The 20,084-nt window shown below is 33.7% G+C and overlaps 1 protein-coding gene across 3 annotated transcripts; it reads right to left on the bottom strand.

The window, feature by feature from the left end:
• Window positions 1-8,424: 8,424 nt before the first annotated feature.
• On the bottom strand, window positions 8,425-16,231 carry LOC132044440 (nucleobase-ascorbate transporter 6). Of its 3 annotated transcripts, none has more exons than XM_059434914.1 (15): window positions 16,079-16,231; window positions 15,560-15,738; window positions 14,701-14,798; window positions 14,416-14,589; window positions 13,935-14,035; window positions 13,560-13,635; window positions 13,404-13,463; window positions 13,129-13,313; window positions 11,069-11,165; window positions 10,628-10,714; window positions 9,622-9,680; window positions 9,443-9,534; window positions 9,255-9,332; window positions 9,005-9,165; window positions 8,425-8,884 (listed from the first exon to the last, which is right to left on the bottom strand). In XM_059434914.1, the coding sequence occupies exons 2-15, from the start codon at window positions 15,648-15,650 to the stop codon at window positions 8,666-8,668; spliced, it is 1,578 nt and encodes a 525-aa protein (XP_059290897.1). In that variant the 5' UTR covers window positions 15,651-15,738; window positions 16,079-16,231; the 3' UTR covers window positions 8,425-8,665. The 3 variants fall into 3 exon arrangements, with proteins under 3 accessions (XP_059290897.1, XP_059290899.1, XP_059290898.1); XM_059434916.1 differs by lacking the exon at window positions 16,079-16,231 and adding an exon at window positions 15,828-16,059; XM_059434915.1 differs by lacking the exon at window positions 16,079-16,231 and having other exon boundaries at window positions 15,560-15,806.
• Between the last annotated feature and the right edge of the window lie 3,853 nt (window positions 16,232-20,084).

Genomic DNA, 20,084 nt, shown 5'->3' with positions numbered 1-20,084 from the left:
AAGTGAAGGGAGATAACGAAGCACAATAGCAGTCTCTTTATAGCCATGCTCATCCACGAACTGACCCCACCCACCTTTTTATGGAATTAATTAATTCAATCATAATAATAGCTTAAATTTATCCCTAAACTATTCACTTCGGTTTAATTTTGTCCTCAATTAAAAATAGGCCTAAACAATATTCTTGTTGTTACTCTTTTATGCTATTACATTTGCTCTTTTTTCCAATTCAGCAAATAAAATCCTCAATATTTCACATATGAACACACACGGCTAACACGTGAGATGAGGAACATATGCTTGAACCATTTCAGCCGAACGAACAACCAAACGCTCACTAGCTTAAGAGCATACTGTCACAAAGTGGCTCGAATGTGTATTTTTATGACTCGTATCATCATATGTGGAATTAACGAGTTGATGAGATTCATAAGAATGATAAATATTATACGAAAGGGTAACGGTAAATATAGTGTGGCTAACTTCTAAACAGAGAGCAAAGCTAAGAGAGATGGATAGTTTAGGAACAAATTTAAAACTTGCTTTTTTGTTTAATTTCATAAAATTTTCTTTAGAATTGAATTAATCAATTCCTAAATTATATGGATTTACTTTTAAACCGCGTAATTTAACAATGAGATGTACGTTACGAAGATTTTAAGAACCAGCTGTAGTACAATACTGTTTTAAGGTAAGTGATGTGATGTGAATAATGAGAAGGTGTTGCTATTCTCACACGTAAACACAATACTTTACGTCATTCTACTGCCAAAGCTTTTTACTGCTATACATCAGTGCACTACTCCATTAACTCAGCTGACGCGCCAACTTCTACCTGCTTCATTCCAAGAACTCAAAAAGTCTCAAATGGACGCTAAATATATTCTTCATCCAAACATGGTAATAATAGGATAGTACCGTTCCTACGTCCTTTTCGCTTCACGTGACACTTCCTTTTCCTATGTTTATCCAAAAACGACAGATTCTTTTAGACACTGATTAATTTTAATATTTTTATTTTATTTTAATGACATAAATTTTATGCTTACATAAATGTTGTAGTAAACATATATCATAAGTTTCAACGATTTTTTCTTTTTAAATTTTGTTTCATATTAAATACCTTCATATAAAAATGAGAAGAAAGAAGTAACGCTAAAAAGTTACACAATAAATCAACAAAGTTAAATCTATCTCAATCCAAAATGCTTGGGAATTTGGCGAAAAGTTAACATATTTTAATTTCACCAAAATATAAAATAATGATACTTAGGAAAGAAAAACAATCTCAGTAGAGAATATGCTTTTAGTATATTTATATAGTATTAAAAACTTTTTACCTATGTTCTTTTCCACAAACTTTTTTATATATAAATAGTGGCGGAGTCACAATCAAGAAAGGGGATTAAACTCCGACGACTTAACTTTATATTTTTATCTTATTCTTAATAAGATAATACGAGAATATAATAACACAAATATTTAAAATTAAAATTATTTTCTTAAAATTCCACACCTAAATTAGGATAGCGGGGGTATTGAAGTTCCATAGGCTCAAGATTCACACAAATAGTCAAAAGCCTTATTGACCTTGGAGATTGAAGTGCACGCGATAGGTATAACGGGTGGGTAAAGGAGGGAAAGAATAGAAGAAGACGGTAGGGGCTGTTTGGCATGGCTCACCAAACAATACAAAAACTCTAGGCGTGAAGTTCCGTGGGGGAAATTATAGGGTGAGTTTTCTCATGAGTGTGGGGTCCACGGGAACAATTCACACAATAAGCATGCACCACACCCAAACAACCCTCATAAGTGCTTGTCGCGTGCGAATCCCATACATAAACAGTTTTTTTATCTTTTTTTAAGAATTTCTATTTTGTGGTAGTGAGGGAAAAGTGAATTAAAAACAAATTTGTCTTCCTCTTTTACATCTTTTGCTCGTGCAATATGCGACACTGGTTTTTGTCGTAGTCAGCTTTATTTCTTTTTTCACCTAGCAGCCTCTGTTATTTTTTCTGCTAATTCCATTTTTGCTTCCCTTAAAAGGAGCATGCATCTATATAAAACTCTCTTTTTCTGCCTTTTGCCCATATCTTTTTTTTTTTCTCTTTTTTTGAAAAATATTTTCTTTGAGGTAAGGTTTCCCAATAAATCAAATTCATCTTCTATCAATTTCACTATCTAAGAAAGTGTAAAATTGATGGTACACCTACAAACCAAGACTTCATATCTACCAATCACTTTTGATTTAAGAGACAACAGTTTGTTCTTCCAAGAAAAAGAATATTTTATTGATTAGGGTAAAGTGCACTCTTATTTCACCAACAAATAGAATTTTAGATGTTAAACTATTATAACAGCAAGGATCACCTTAAAATATAGAGATAATCATGTCGGTTCAACTAGGATCCATTATATATATATATATATATATATATATATATATATATATATATATATATATATATATATATATATATATATCTCCGTAAATTTCATCGATTGATGTTAAATGGCGAGACAATTTCTGAAAGCATTTTAATGTCTAGATTTTTTATTTTATTCTTAGCTGTCATCCTAGAAACTCCTCAGAATTCAAGAAAAACTTGAACACAAAGACCTGTGGAAATGTGAGAATGAAGAAAGCATGCTGAAATGGGAACTCATTGGCCTGATATATCCATTTACCTTAAAGATTACGTTTTGACCAAATAGTTACAAATGTGACAAACTGGTCAACACACTCTATCATGTTTCAGTCAAAAACACCCAAAGAAAATAGATTGGAGTCTCAAATATGAAGTGCTAGCTTGTGAAAGTTTAATCAATCAATTGTTCAAATGATAGCATGTAACTTTCTTTTTGACAAATGAACTAAGTACTTGAAACAGTAATACATGGGCTTCTTTTCAATCATCACTCATGCGCTAGTTTCCTTCATGCCTCTAATTCAATGAGATTCATTGCTCGTTCCACACTAATGATATATGTATTGACTTTCTCTTGACAATTGACAAAGAGGATGATAACAATTTTTGAGTATTCATGCATGCATGGCTGCAATTCATCCACATCGTCCTTGTGAATGTCGTACTAAAAAAAATTCAATCAATTAGTCGACCATGTAATATGTGTAGCAAATGAATTCAGAATTTAGAGTCTGTGAATTCCACTCGTTTAGACGAGTTGATTTTGGTCGAACTTGTTGCGTCCATAGTCTACATCCTCCAATAATGTAATGTCACATATTCTTCTTCGATCACAAAGCCTTCGTAAGTTATTTTATCATATGCATAAAAATGATAAGGTCGCTTTGTTTCATATAATAACGAGGCTCATATCTTAATTACTACACTTAGGAGCTCATATAATACTTTTCCTCCCTCTCTCTCTCTCTACGCCAGCTTCTACCCATATACTGTTAATTAAACATAAACATCTGTTCAATGATAAGACGATCGAAGTGTGAAAAATAATGGATGCGAATTGTTTTTTAACCAACCTAACAACTCTTCCATTTATCTCTCATGAAGAAAAAGTAATACTCGTAGAGTATATGATTGGTGGTTGGAATTTGGAAAGAAACAAGAAGGTACACAGATCAAGTGCCAATAACCCAAGAAAGGGAGAACAAAGAATATCAAAGTGCCAGGGCCAAATCCTCTTATGGTTTTTGTGTCTTCACATCCGACGAATGACAATTCATGGTGGTCCTTTTTTCCTTTGTTTCTCCCTCCAGTACCACTACCATGATTTGGTCACACTATCTCTTATAATATAATTTATGACTTGATCGTGATTTTGTGTCTTTTAAATTAGTATTATTATTCTCCAGAGAATTGATCAGAAAAATTCTCCTAATGTTCTGTTCCACTTTTCATTTTTGATGTTTCTAGTGCAGAAATAAGCAAATAAAGAAAAAAGGTGACCTTTTCCCGTAGTATTTTTATTGAAATGGTATCTAGAAAGTACAAAGTTTGAACTAGGTAGCATTGGTCATATTAACGTCGTAGAATAAAGTTCATCTCTTCGTGAAAAGGTTGCCTGAACTAGAATGGTGGCAGTGTACATTCCAACATTGATCAAGATTTTGCACTATACAAAAATAAGTGATCGATTTTCTTATTTATTTTCTAGTGTTTAGTGAGTAAGGATAAAATATTATTCCATGAGCAATATTTGTATATAATCTACGTATTAAATATGAGGTTGGAGAGAGGGTTGGGGGTGGGTTCGGACTTCAGTCCGGGAGTGGATTATTGCAGGTGGAGGGAAGACAATCTGGGTAGAATGCCACTTATGAAACTTATTTTCTCTACTTTCACCATGAAAATCATCTTCATGAATTTTAGGGAATTTATTTTTCTAGAGAAAATATTTTCAGAAACATATTTAACAACTAAACATGAGAAATTCGAAAAATATTTTCCGCCATAACAAACACATCCCAGTCCTCTTATTTCTGTTTTATTTTCTTTATTCCCAGGTCTCCTTCTTTCCTTTTTAATTTCTTTTCCCAAATGAGAAGAAAAGAATAATTAAAAAAACAAGTTTTATTGAAGCTTAATTTAGTAGTATACTGCTAATTATTACTGGCCATAAAAATTTTAAAAATTAAAAAATATAGCAACTTTATTATAGCTCCCAAACCAAAATAGATGCGTCTGTATTAAAATCTGGTTTGACTTGACTTATAAGAAGGTTGGACCAAGCCATGATTGTCGCTGATACAAGTGTGGCCTACTTCATGGATTGAGTTTGTACGCCCAATTAACGATCAAATGTTTATATGTACGTAGTATGTACATTATACATATTTGCAATTTATTATACTTTTCTTGTTTGGTACATGGGAATTCACTAAGGTTAAGTTGATGAATTATGTGTGGACAAGGTCAAAAGAAGACTACTCCCTGGGTCCCAATTTATTTGACACTTCGCTTTTCGAGAATCAAACAAGTTATTCTTTAATCGTAATTTTTATATGTCTTTTAAATTGGTACTTATGGTGACTTATAGTACTTTTTATGTAGTTTTCAATTACATAAATTTTATTTCAAAAATTTTAGAGATTCTATGTTTAAACACAGTCAAAATTAAAAAATTTGACTCTTGAAAAATGAAAAGTGTCAAATAAATCGAGATAGAGGAAGTATTATTTTTTGATGTGTGACGCACCGTTTGAAGCATAGAGAATGTCCTTCTGAGCTTTAATTGTGACGGCAACGGTTAACTTCAAAGATACAGCAATATTATTTGACTCTTGAAAGGTTTCATTTTCTCTGCTACAATAAATGCTTTTATTAAGTGTTGAAACCTCTGATTTGAAAATAGGAATAATTCACATAAGGTTGCTGCTTCCGAACCAATTAACATCTATTGTGGGGCGAAGAATATAAGATTTTTATACAAATCAAATCGAATAGTATAAGATTTGATACAACGACCTTAGCTTCTTCAAGTATTAAAACTTGGGTTAATTTCACATGGTCATTCAATTTTTATTTTATTACAATAAAGTCAACAAACTATTTTTTGTAACGAAAATGTCACTCAACTTTACCTAAGTATCATCACAAAAAATCACTACAATATTTTGATTATGAAAAAGTCACTCGATTTTGCCTAAATGTTACAATAAGCCACTAAACAGTTTTTTCTGTAACCAAAATGGTCAATCAACCTTGGCTAAGTATCACAACAAGTGTCTCCTTTGTTTCCCCAATGACTTTCTATGATATTTAGCAAGGTTGAGTGGCTTTTTAGTTACAAAAAAAATCTAGTAATTTTTGTGATACTTAGAAAAAATTGAGTGACGTTTTCGCTTTAAAATATTCCGTTAATTGGTTTTGATACAATTAATGAAAACTGAGTGATCATCTATGAAATTAACCCATTCAAACTCCTTTTGGTCAGATTCTAAAAATTTCCTTTTAACAATTGAACTGCTTTTTTTTTTTCTTTTGTTAATTGTCTCCTGCACCACCATCTAAAGTTGAGTATAAAACAGTTGTAACAAAAACCAGCCTCATCGAATACCCTGCGTTTTCTGTTATAAATGAAAAATCCAACGTTTACGTTCTCCAGCTGTTTAAATGCAAGGAAAAAACTAGTGGATGGCAAATATTTTGATTTTTTTTTCAAGTACTAGAGTGGGTAAGAGCACTAATTCTTGGAGGTCCCAGCTAAGTATCAGTACCTTTGCATTTTGACATTCTAAGCAGGACCAGTTCTGCGTTCCCAAGCACTAGAATAGCTCTAGTAAATGTGATAAAATTGTTCTTGCCATTTTTGTTTGGATATTTCTAACTGATTGTCATTATTATTTGATTAGAAAGTTAACCAGTTTCTTGAAATGTAGTTAGTCATTGTTAAAAGGAAATTTTTTGAACATAACCAATCACTGGTTCTGATAATTAACTAATGTAAGAGAAAATACTGATCAGATAAGACAAATTAATCCAACTAAATAAGAAGATCTCATGTTTAGTATATTAAAAGAAAACTAAGTGCTGCAGTTTCAAATTGATTTTGGGCCAAAATAAAATTCGAAACCAGTTCCTTCTAGCCTTATTGTGTCCCACACCAACTTAACAAAATAGTCTAGCTAGTATTATTATTTTTTGATATATTTGGCAGCATTAGTGAATGTCATAGCCATAAGTTAGTTGTAAATGGTCAGCATTCATCATCACTACGTTGGCTGAATCTTATCACTCCCCAAACTTAAGGGATTTGCTAATGTTTAGTACTAATTTATTTGCTTCAACTGGTACATATATTGAAGATGGATTATTGTGGACTCAAAACAGTAATGCTTGGATTTTGTCCTAAGTTCAGTCATGCACTATGGTCTACGCGGCTCAACTTTGACATTTTGGACATAAAATTTCAAACTTCCATTATTTCCAGAATTTGAAAAACCAAGAGGACGCATTAAAAGAGAAGCTTACAGAACCGCTCTGCCAGTTTGCACGTACCAAGCCAATAATATGTTACATGTATCGTTAATTTTCATCACCTAACCGCAATCAATTAACACGTATTTTGCACCAGATTTCAGAACAAAAATATTTTAAAAACTTGTTCACTTACTTTTCTACTACATCCAATTATGGTGATAATGCTAATTGGAACGAGCTTATATACAAGTATGAGAACATCATTTCAAGAGTTCTTGATCAAGAAAAAACAAGTATAAAAGCATATGTAAAGAAGTCTAAATTTGTCACTGGTGCTCCTTTTAAAGCTAATTAACTAGGGATTCTTAGGTGAATGTAATATCGGCCAAACTTAATTACCGGCTGTAGCCCAAGTATACAAAACCCATACTAGTACATGTATATTCTACGTATAGTATATGTATAGTACATATGTCTATGATATGTATAGTATATGTCTAATGTATTTATATTATATGTATATTTAAATATAAATATACAAAACCTATACATTCTTGGTTATTTTGTAAATTAGATCACCCAAAGGTATTGGGCTATAATTTTCCCAATTAACTAATACACAGCACAAAACTGGCCGCTGAAAGTAAATGTTTCCATTTTTTTGCGCGGATTGCCCTTCATTTGGGGTGGTCCTGGGGTGGTCTTTAATTTTTGCCCTTCAAATTGGTAGTCTTTAAGTTTTGTCCTTCACCTAATACTTAAGGCAAAGATTTGCAAAACTCTGTCTTGCGAATTTTTTTTAAAATTTTTTACTGAGTGGGGGTTCGAACCCGAAATCAAAAAAAATTTAGCAAAGGGGAAAAGTTAAAGACCACAAATCTGAGGGGCAAAAATTAAAGACCACCCCAGCGAAAGACAATCCTGCAAATTGCCCTAATGTTTCCATGCACAGGATTTAAATATGAAATCAACAGGTTCACGGGTGAGTGTTACTACGGCCTTCAAATTATGGGGCCACAAGGCCTGTCATGTCTGAAAATGGCAGAATCAACCCAAAATATGGCCTAAAATATCATAAAACTGTTCAAGTGTCTTTCTTTTTCTTGGCTTCACAAGTCATACATAAAGGCTAAAGCTTATGGCAATTGCAAATTTTAACAAGGATTATGCAGTGAGCATTCTTTCTAAGTTGACCACTGTCGCTTCATCAACATCAAGCTCAACAATATTACAAATATTCAGAATTTATGTACCTTTTTTTCTATTGAAAACTATTCTCACACGGTACAGATGACTAATTAATCAATTATACGGTCATATGTGAAGCTTTCCCTTCACATTTGCCAGAGAAAATTAAATTATAATTGTTGCTTGCATCTTGGATTCTGCGTATCCGTTGTGTTATTTTATTCTCTATTTGCTTAGAGCGTGATAGTCTCCTAATTAAACCACGATCTTCCGCAACAATAATACTATACTAATCCATATCCAACATGCTTATTGCTGCAGAAATCAGCATAAGTTGAGAGCAGCAAAGTTTATTCTATTACTATTCATAGTACATATAACCTTAGATTTACAACAAAAAGAACAATTAACTAATGTTCTAAGCATCTTCCACAAGTGTTCAGACTATTTATACCTATTGCAAGTAGCAGATACATATAAAAGCAAATTGGCAGCACAGCATTAATGCGCTCCAATACAGCTTTGTACTTGTGATGATATGCGAATGACCCTTCCATCTTCATGATACGGGCCAATCACACGGATGGGAAATGCTTGTTGAGATTGAATGGGAGGGAATAGAATTCCTCACTTCTCGTGTCGGTCCTGAAAGACCTGAACTTGTCCCACCATGGCTTGCCTCTGTCTCTCCTTATCTGATTATCCCTTTTGTGCATTGTGTTGTCCAAGAAATAAGCCAGGATACCCGCAACAAAAGCTTCCGATGAGAATGGCACATTAACCATATCATTGAACTGAAGAATAACAAAGCACAAGTAACTTCACTCAGCAAGCTCTCATACATGACTAGAAAACAAGAAAATAAGTGAAGATGATTAATATGATGTTTAGGAGCTAACGCCAATTTGCCATACCCATCGTCCACCTGTGTGAACAGGTCCATAACCAGCAATAACTGTGTACTCGTTGAAGTACTGTGGAATTGACAATCCCAGGAAGATGGAGAAACCTAATATAAACTTGGTGCGGAAGCTATTCAGATTGCAAAACTGAAGGAAGCTTAAGCCTACTGCGCCTGCAAAGGACGAAACAACATAAGAACCTACTAATTCATCAATAACATGGATCAGAGAATATTGGATGACCTTGGTTCCATAAACTTACCCACATAAGCGAAGAAAATGCAATACAAAGCACCTACAATTGGTGTTGGTATCGAAGCAAAGAGAGCTCCAAATTTTCCTGAAGACCATAGTGTTTTCAAGACAATCACAGGAAAGAAAGAATGTAGTGGATTATCAACTTTATTAGTAAGGTCTTTCTCAAAGCGAATGTCTTAGCAGGTGATTTACCAAGAATTGAGAAGAAGATCATAAATCCAGCAGATATCTGAACAACTCTTCTGCTGCCAACACGTGTCAGTGCTAAAAGACCTGCATTTTCACTGCATGTACAAAGGAAAGAAAGTTTATCTCACTTGAATGTCGTAACAAAGAGTTAATCACCTACAGAAGATTTTTTCTGTACTTACACAGATACAGAAGATCCATTCCCAGTTCCAAACAACCCAGATAGCAAAATGCCAATTCCCTGAGATACAAACAAATTGTTAAATTCACGACAGCAACAAGACTTGTAATTAAAAATATTAACGAGCGCAGTGGAAAGGCCAAGCAAACAGTTCATCTTCATCAAAATCATCGTGCTCTTCTTTTCCCAGTACATGCTCTCACAAAAAGAAACCTTCCTTTCTCTTCTCATGGTCCAAACATTGAGTTATCCAGATCCGGTTAATCAACATTCCTCTCTCTTACTCACTAGCCCTTGCTCTTCCCAATTTAACTAATGGGTTAACTAGCATGTACAGAGTAGTGCATAGGTTCAAAAGATGGCTATAAAATGAGTAGATTGCATTAAAAAAATGAGAAAGCTCAAGAAATAAAATTATTGGAACTGGATAACAGTCGCATAACTTTGGCTTGTATTCTTGTAATACCCAATTTCCCAAGTCTTCTTCAGAGAATATCAAAGAATGCTCCAGGGTAAACACACAGAAGGCAGTGGAAAAAATATTAGATAGTGCAGATAGCAAAGGGAGCCGTGGCGAAATATTAAGGTTGCTGCTATGTGACCAGGAAGTTACGACTTCAAGCACAAAAAAATAGTCTCTTAAGATATGTAAGGTAAAGCTGCCTAAAATAGATGTCCAAAGTGGACTGGATTCTGTAGGTCAGTAACCAATTTGACTAAAATTGATTGGAGAAGAATTGTTCTATTGACCTGAATTTGAGAGGAAATAGATTTCACTTTTGTGATGTGAGATAGATGCATCACAATATTGATGGATAACCTGAAGGAGTTCTTAATCAAAAGGTGAATTATGCAAGTAAAAATGTCGAAATGGCAAGAGCAGAAGTCATTCCAAAAGATCCTATGAATTTGATTGCAAGTAAAGATCTACATCAATTAGATGAGTTTGCTAAAGAATGGGGAGGAAAGGGAGCAGGAGCCATGATTCTAGGAAAACGCCTTTTTACCTGCCAACCTACACCTCTGCTGAGTACGGATGGTGGCAAGGGAGTAGCACTTGCGTATCTCGTAACTGCAATAAAAGCACCCGTGGACTGAAAAAGACAAAAGCAATCATCAGAGGGAAGTTGGTTCCAGGCTTGTATAACCCAAGTATCTGTTTCTTCATAAAAATTAGCAGTCAAAAGAAGTGCGCAAAGAAACAATAGAACTGCAAAGGAAGCAAACGGGCAAAAACAGAGCAGGGGGGCATAAAAGAACGGAAAAGATGAAAGTCGAGAAACAACTCTTAGACAACTGCCCCAAAAAACTAGGGGCTCATAATATTTATTGAGCCTATTCTATGCAGTCAACAACATTGTCTAACAAGAAAACCCTCCAATAAAAGATTGTGTAAAGCATTCACAATTTCAACAAATATCTATGTCAGGAAGGTAAACAAAGGGAACCTCAACAAGAGCAACAAATGCAGCCATCATCATAGCAAATGCTTCACCAGCATCAAATGAAGGTGGTCCCCATTGGAAGGGGTATGGAACTCTAATCCTGTGGACAAAGACCAGTGAAAAGAGAAGAAATATTATCAAAGGTTACAGATTATAAGTTGCTTAGAATTGAGCAACACTTGAATGCACCAAATGGAACAACCAAGTAAACTCTGAATTATAGAAGCACTTAAAACAAAAAGTAATAAACAAATTGAAAGCTTGGAGCAGAAAAACAGCACCTCGTGTGTTACAAGAACTCTACCACCATTGAAGAAGCAGAGATCGAGAAAACAGTTTACTTTTTGTGCTTTAAGTAGTACAACAATAAAAAACTAACAGCTGACTTCAACAGACAATGTATCTACTCCTAAACATGTAAATAGGTAGGTGAGTTTCGGACAACCATCCTTATTAACTTGCACATATAACTACGACAACAACGCCTCAATCACAAGCTAGTTGGGGTATTTATTACCAGCACAATTTCCTAAATCGCAATTCCAATGTTATATCTTCCAATAATGCTCAAAGTAAAAACTAATAGCAATAAATAAGGTTATAAGCACTTTTCAATTGTGACTAATATGGTGATGAGGACAAAAGCATGGAATCTCATCCCATGCAAAAGCATATTTTCCAAATTGTTTGACCTATCTCTCTTAATCTTTCCTCCATTTCCATTTGAATCACTCTACCAACAGTGTGACTCTGCACATCATGGAATGTACCAGACACGTTTTATCTTCTTAGATTTCCTGCTGATGGAATCTAATGAGGTGATTTAACCTTAAATCACGCAACAAAATACATGGGTCTATTAAAACATAGGAGTAAAGGCTGATTATGAGGTTACCTCATGTATCAGTATCGAAATGTCACTATCCCAAAGTTTGTGGTTTCCATATACGTAACAGGAACTACCCTCTGTCCAACATAGAGATGTATAGTCAATCCATAAATAAAGCTCAAATAGCTCGTTTATGCATTGAATGAGTCGAGTTTTAGATCCCTCTCGAGCTTGATTATTAACAAACCTATGCTTGCCAAACCTTGGCTCGACTTAATAATGCCCTAGCAATGTATCTCTAGGTATAAAATAACATCAGCATAATGTCTTGCAAAAGCACACTCGGATACCTGTGATTCTTTTCCTTCACCATCTAATCCTTTGCTTTTTTATCTATATGCAGTCGCCATCAATCATCACGAACCCAAACACTCAAAACTTCAACATGAAGTTGATGATGATTGATGACTCCAACTTCTTCGTATGTTCAAAATTTTGCCATTGTTGTTAATTATTTCAAGATTCAGTGTAGATTTAGTCAAAGATTGACAAATTTTTCATTGGTTTTATTGACAGAGTACATATCTGATTATTGCCTTCCTCATGCTAGAAGAATCCGATACACCTATAATCCTGAATTGTGAATCTGGTTGCTGAAAGCTTATATATTAATTATCCTACAAAAGGTAACCAAACTGGCGTACTATGTATGTGCTTTCAGGCTGCAACAGGAAAAAAAAAAATCAAAAATTTGATGGTCCGGGGATTTGAATTTGGAGGGTTTGGTTGTTTCATTCGAGCTCAAGTTCAAGCTCAACTTTTTGAGCTTGAACTTGAGTTATTTGATCAAAGTCTTTAGCTCGTGTGACAATCAAGATGAGCTTGAGATCAGGAAATTGCCAAGCGAGTTAGCTACCCACTTCTCGGCTTAGTTTGGCTCAGCGAAATATCTAAACGTAATTATTCTACTTTCCTTTTTATTCTACCCTGATTGCACCATCTCCCTAGTAAGAGACTCTTTATTTCTATATTAAAGAATATTTGTCAAATTACGTTAGCAAATTAGTAGCATGAAAGCCACCTACTACTTAAAAGTTCAACGTCATCAAAAAGTTTCATGGCAGTCCTACTTTTGGACCCATAAAAGGAAATCCTATGGAATAATTTCCAGAGGTATGTCTAGGCCCTAAAGTAGCAGAAAGTAATGAGGGGTAAGGAAGAGTAAACCACTCACCATGGAGCAGCACTAATGAGTCCAGCACGATCAGTTCTGCAGCTTGCTTGGGTCTTCGGTGGAGCCCCATTATAAGCCCCGCCCACTGTAAGTAGGAGGGCGTAAATCCATACAATTGCCACCGTGAAAAGAACAGCAAAACGATCAAATATGTGCCTCCCTGGGCGTATCAGATGTGCCAAATACTGAAATGACAACCAAAATCAAATTTGTATATGCTACAATTCAGAGCAACATAAAGTGATACTGATACATTTCTTGATAAAGCATCTCACCTGAGAGAAAATTACCAAAAGGACCAGCATTGGCAACCCAATTTCAACACATTTGGCAACCTAAACATAGAAGATATAGACAACATTTCGGCATTATATAGCAGCAAGCAAGTACACGCCCAAAAGGCAAAAAGGCGCATCTACATCAATACTTACCCCAGGAAAACCAAACTCAAAGAGCCCGAAGCCGACAAGAGCAACTAAAGGAACAGCTGAAAGCGGGCTCAGAAACCTAAATAATCGAAAGAAATAAAATGCCAATCAGAGCTAGTTTTCACTGCAATAACACAAAATGATGAAGCAATCGACATGATGCAGTGAACCACCAAAACTAACCCTTTGAGCAATTACATGATCTTTAAAAAAGACACATAATAGGTGTAGAAAAAAGTGATTTAACATCACCCAGTCACATATTGACATAATAGGAACTAGATCAGAAGTCTAGACATAGGGAATGTTGGAATAACATCAACCGGTCATAGGTTGACACTAAATGGCACACATATAAATCTTATCATACTAACAAACCTTACAACATTGCGCCAGAGACCACTGAAGCCTAGGACAATCTGAAGTGTTGAAGCAACAATAAGTGCACCTTGTGTGGCCCGCATTGTCTTCTTGAATCTCTGACGAAGAATAGGAAATGTAAGATAATATTAGGATGGAATATCACAAGATGGAGTGGATGAGTCTAAGTTAAGCCTAAATATCTTCTACACGAATCAAAAGAGTAAGTGCTGATATGAATTATTTTGAGGAAAATGATAGTAATTAGTTTCCAGAGCTGCTATGGATTTTGTGCATCAGTATTTTTGGCACTCGAGTTGTTAGCTTAAATAGGATAAAAGCAGCTAAACCATCATTCCTTGATTTGACTGTTATACTTACGGGAAAACTGCATCACACAGCCAAAATTTCTATCTTTCTCTTTAACATTCAATTGACTGTAATACGAGATTCAAACTTCAACGAACAAAGGACAAAATCAGCATCTGAAGACACTAACCGATACAGGGTCTGGGTCACTCCATCGTCCCGAAAGGATAATTGAAATTGTAGGTGCAACAAAGGTATAAGACGCTCCAATCACCGCAGGTAGTCTAGTTCCGAAGTAAGATTGCAACAAGGTGTTCAGCCCAGCAACAAATAGAATTGTTTGAATAACTTTGGCTTTCTCCTCCTGCGGAAGGGCAGATAATCTTTTGTTTAATATTTTCACACTAGTTTTCATTCTAAAAAAAACTATTCATATTAAGCAGTATAACATCTTTGCAGTGTCGGTAGGGCTCACATTTCCTCCTCCCATCTGGGGAACCAGAGCTGTAGTAATGATAACTGCGGTACCGAGCATAACCAGATAATGTTGAAATCCAAGAAGGATAGCCTCAGCTGCATTCAACAATTAGACAAAGTCAGCATAGTCCACAATACACATTTCGGAAAATAATTAACAACATACAAAAGACACAGAGTAGTATTTCATGACATTTTTGTTCACGATCAGCAGCACGAGAAAAGCAATTACTTTACAGAGTAGATATTACTCCAATATCAGTCACCGTGACAACAGTTTCTACAATCAGCCCACCAGACGCAATAATTCTACTAACTCTGCTTGATATTTAATGTGTGTGACCAGAAATGGATAGCATAAAGCATACTAATCACCCAAAAAAACAAAAAAGGAAGAATTTTCAGACTTAAGGAATATAAAAGAAATGCCATTAATTAAAGTTGAATGTAGTATGAGCCTAAATGGAAAAAATAATCATACTATATTTCAACAACTAGAATTAGAAAAGGTGTTCACAGAGATCCCAAATTGCCAGCAAAACACCTAAACCCCGCGAATTCGACACGATAACATGACATACACAATTGACCCCTGAATTTCTCAGCAAAAAAAGAAGTATATTCAAAGAGAAAATTCAAAACTTGAAACTATAGCAATTAATGTCTGTTATGCTCAACACAGCAACACACATTCCATAAAGAAGCAAATTTACTGAGAAATACTAAAGCCTGTAGGACAAAAAACCAAGTTCAGGAAAATCAGGTCCCATATGCTGCAAGCAATAAGAGAAAAGATTATGCTACAATGCAAAAAAAGAGAGATAGAACAAAGCAATCTCACAAAATTCAGTACTTACGCCATGGAGGAGGACTAGTAATGCAGTAAGAAACATTAGGAAGCTGATCTTTTGGTGGATGTGGTGCTGGTTCATCTGACTTTGCTGCCATTTCTTTCTCTTTCTCTCTAAGTGAACACTTTCACTACTCACTCAAGTTTTCTAGAGATTAGAGAACTAAGCGGTGCAAAACCCCAAATCTGCACAATGACACATAAATCTCTTCAGAAACCAATGTGAAAAGAAAAAAGGTTATCAAAAAAGAAAAAGACTCAATCTTTTTGAGTACCAAGAAAGCAAGATTGCAAAAAGACTAATTTTTTTGAGTGCCCAAAAAGCTCAATCACTTATATATGAACCGCCCACTCAAAAAATGACAAGATTAGGACATCAACACCCACATGTGTATGTACCACACACTCACACACCCACTCACTCTTATATCAACTGTTTAACAAAAAGAAAAATGCAAAGGAAATGAAACTGTAACACAAGAAAATATGAAATGTGTGAACAGAAATGGTAGCAAAAAAAAACTACCTAGTTCTAACAAGTTCTTGAAGCAACCTTAAGTTGGTAAGGTGTATTAAGGTCAATTAATCAAAGACCCCACTTCAGTTAATCATTTTCAAGGAAGAAAAAAAGGACCAACTTTTAGAAGATGGTATTTATTGTTTTTGTCAATTATCTAAAACAGGAAGAAAAGGAAGTGTGTTGGAACACTATATAGGAAAGTAGTGGCAAAAATGTAAAGATAAAAAGACACACCAACTCTGAACACCGCTTCTGTTTTCCCCTTATCTCTCTCTGTTGATGTAAGAAAAAAGAAAAAAATTCTAAGAATCTCTCGAACAGACACACATTTAATAATGTTTTTTTTTACTGATAGTATTTGTTTATTTTTCTTGTTGATTGGTCAACAAACATTCGCTCTCAGGGGTTGACACCTCAAATAAAAATTACTTAATAAAGTTATAGTGGAATATGAATTTATGACAAATTTCCAATTTTTTAAACAAGCGTTATCGTTTTATCCCCTCTGTCGGTTAATTTACTATTTTTCTCCTTTTGTCCTCCATGTTAAAAGGGAAATGCACCTAGTTTTCTGTTAAATTTATTTATCTGCTGTCATATACAAAAATACTTCTTTTTAATATATCTTATCTGCTTCTAACATTGTTTAAGTTGGGTGAAAAAAGAGACGATTATTATTTATTTAACATGATTTGTTCTTGAATATACTGCTGGTTCATGTTCAACAAACTGAATTATTAAAAAATAAGTGAGTTTTTACTAATGACTAATATAATGGAGGAACTTGTGCCCTTTAAAGAATAAGTGGAAGAATATTGAGTTGGATTTTTCCTTGAATATACTGCTGGTTCATGTTCAACAAACTGAATTATTAAAAAATAAGTGAGTTTTGACTAATATAATTGAGGAAGTTGCGCCCTTTAAAGAATAAGTGGAAGAATATTGAGTTTGCACAAAAAGAAGAGACAAATTAGAAAGGCTTACATAGGACACCGACATATTATTTTATCCCACTCCCTATTTTGGTTCCAACTTGCATCATCAGAATATGCCCTATTCGAATTTTGTTGATAACTTGAGGAATTCTCCACCGTCATCCCTCCTTTCTGTATTCATTTTCTATTTTTCTTCCTCTAAAAGAATAAGTATAAAAGGATTCTACTATTAATTCTTGTTTTGTAACTAGGAATAGTAACTAGGGATTCTCCAAAAGAAGTTAGGGTAACAATTATCAGTTGCACCAAATATACATTTTGGATTTGAGTATTTGACAGTCAAGATATTTCTGCCAATTGCTGGTGAGTAGCTAATGTGATACTAGTGTACTAGATATAATAGTGCGCAGTATTTATCGTTAGGGTCCAGGTACAATAATTTATTACGGCTTTTGGTGCAGTTACTATTCATTATTATTATTATGAGTAAAAGAAGTACTATTAGCTCCTCACAAGTCAGAACAAGAAGGTGCAAGGACCAATATGTGCCTGTCACTCTTCAGTCGACCAAACTCGGTGATTGCTTCATAGGTTATATAAATCACGTGACGTGGAATCTTTAGAGCATCACAAAATTCTAATTTTGAGAGATTGTTACAGCTTACAGAAGAGTTAATATAATCCACCTCATGTGGACTTTTTGGTTCAAAATATAAATTCTTTATGGGGACATTTACACGGTGTCGGTGTGTCCAGGCAACAAAAGATAATTATGTGAAAATGCTCATTTTAAGAAGGGAAAAGGGTCAAAAATACCCCTTTATTTTGAAAAAAGGGCTAAAAATATCATCCGAATTTATTTTGGGTCAAAAATACCCCCCTCATCCTTAAAGTTTTCAAATATACCCATCACTTGTCTTAAAATTATCCCCAAAATAACCCAAATTATTTTTTAAACCCATTCCAATCATTTAAAAATTAAACCAACTAAATAATACTTCGCGAATCATTATTCCCCAAAATTCCCTCAAAGTTCAAACCTACATATTGAGGGAATAAGGGGATCTTATAGGTTATTATTTAGTTGGGTCAATTTAAATGATAAGCGAGTTTAAAAAATAATTTGAGTTATTTGAGGGATAATTCTGGCCAATTTGAGGGGATATTTGAAAACTTTAAGGATGGGAGGGATATTTTTGACCCAAAATAAGTTCGGAGGATATTTTTAGCCCTTTATCCAAAGTAGAGGGGTATTTTTGATCCTTTTCCCTTTTAAGAATATTACATTTTATATTCATTTACAGAAAAGCATTTACAATATTATACTCAGAAAGTTTGTACAATGTATATTTTCGGATATACAATTCACATGTACACTTTGATTCAACTATTCTTATTCTTATTTATCATTAAGTATTTAAGTTATTGCATATGTGAGTTGTATACCTCAAAAATATATCATATACGTTCTCTTCACTTGGTAGAAAAGTGAATTTGTGAAAAAGGTTAAAGAAGGTGTATCTTTAGGAGTGTGGAACCTAAATGACCCAAAAAAAGATGGAATGAACCAAACTACCCCAAGAAAAAAATGTGGTATCAAAATACTCTTAACGCAATAATTTACTGCGTTACATAAAAGTGACTTAACGTCCCACGTTAAAATCCGTCACCTGAGTTTTGAGGTTTTTTTTTTTTTTTAGAAAAAAGAAAAAAAACATTATACGACTTTTTTAAGTGCGCTTTATGTAAACTACCCCAACTCACGTTCCCACCCTTCCTTGCCCCACCTCATCCCACTTTGTCCCCCTCATAAATGCTCTTGTCTTATCTTTATTTTTAACAATGTGACTTTCTATAAAAACATACTATATGCCAAATACAATGTAATATTTTTGCAATTATTATTTTGTTCACAATGATAGATTATATTAATAGTATCACTATAATACTTTAAATTTTTAAAAGACAAACTCTCTAATAAAAAGGTAGAAGGGTATTTAAGTTATGCTAATAACTTAATTAAAGTGGAGCAAAAGTTAGAGACTTCTACATAAGAATAGAGGAAAAGGAGGAATTAATTGAGATCTAGAAGACACTGATGGAGTATAAAGGTTTTAAAAAAACAATAAAAATGTTAATTTTTATGCCTTAGCCCGAGCAAGAAAATGACTTCATTTTAAACAAAGGTCGGGGAGCAACATTAAGAAGATAAAGTGACAAAATAATTAGAGGACATAAAATTAAACTATGATTTTTTAAAAATGAATTATTATCATATTAAAAATATAAAACAAAAATTAGATTGTTTAACCCTCATATTATCTTTTGCTACAACTTAATGTTGGATCTTAGTACATTTTATTATATACCCCATTTTCCTGGAGCGTTATATTCATTCTAATTTTAACTCATTATAATAACATAAACTATTTCAAAAAGGAAAAAAAGCAAGCATGTATTTTTTATAACGTATATTTTAATAACTTATACAATTCTTATACAATTAAAATTTAGAGAACAATTGAATAAGTTATTGTATATTTTAATTTTTGAGTAATGTATAAAGATCATGACTAAATCTAATAACTTGATTTTTTGTGTAATGTATAAAATTTGCAAAGGTTACAAATTACATAAGCATGTAACTTTTATTTATAAAAATATAATAGAGAAACCCTACAGTTTGTCAACATCGCTTTTAAATTTCATGCTTAAGAAGAAAAAAATGGTATTATTTGGTTGTTATTTTATATATTTTTTACTTTCTTTTTGAAATAGTTTATGTTATTATTAATGAGTTAAGATTAGAATGAATATAATGCTCGAGAAAATGGGGTATATAATAAAATGTACTAAGATCCAACACTAAGTTGTAGCAGATAATATGAGGGTTAAACAATCTAATTTTGTTTTATATTTTTAATTTGATAATGATTCATTTTAAAAAAATCATAGTTTAATTTTATGTCCTCTATTATTTTGTCACTTTATCTTCTTAATGTTGTTCTCCTGATCTTTGTTTAAAATGAAATCATTTTCTTGCTATCGAGCTAAGGCATAAAAAAATTAACATTTTT

Source organism: Lycium ferocissimum, unplaced genomic scaffold (assembly GCF_029784015.1).
Source record: "Lycium ferocissimum isolate CSIRO_LF1 unplaced genomic scaffold, AGI_CSIRO_Lferr_CH_V1 ctg45, whole genome shotgun sequence".
Lineage (NCBI taxonomy): Eukaryota > Viridiplantae > Streptophyta > Magnoliopsida > Solanales > Solanaceae > Lycium > Lycium ferocissimum.
The sequence above is the reverse complement of the archived record's forward strand: the minus strand, read 5'-3'. Positions and strand labels throughout refer to the sequence as shown.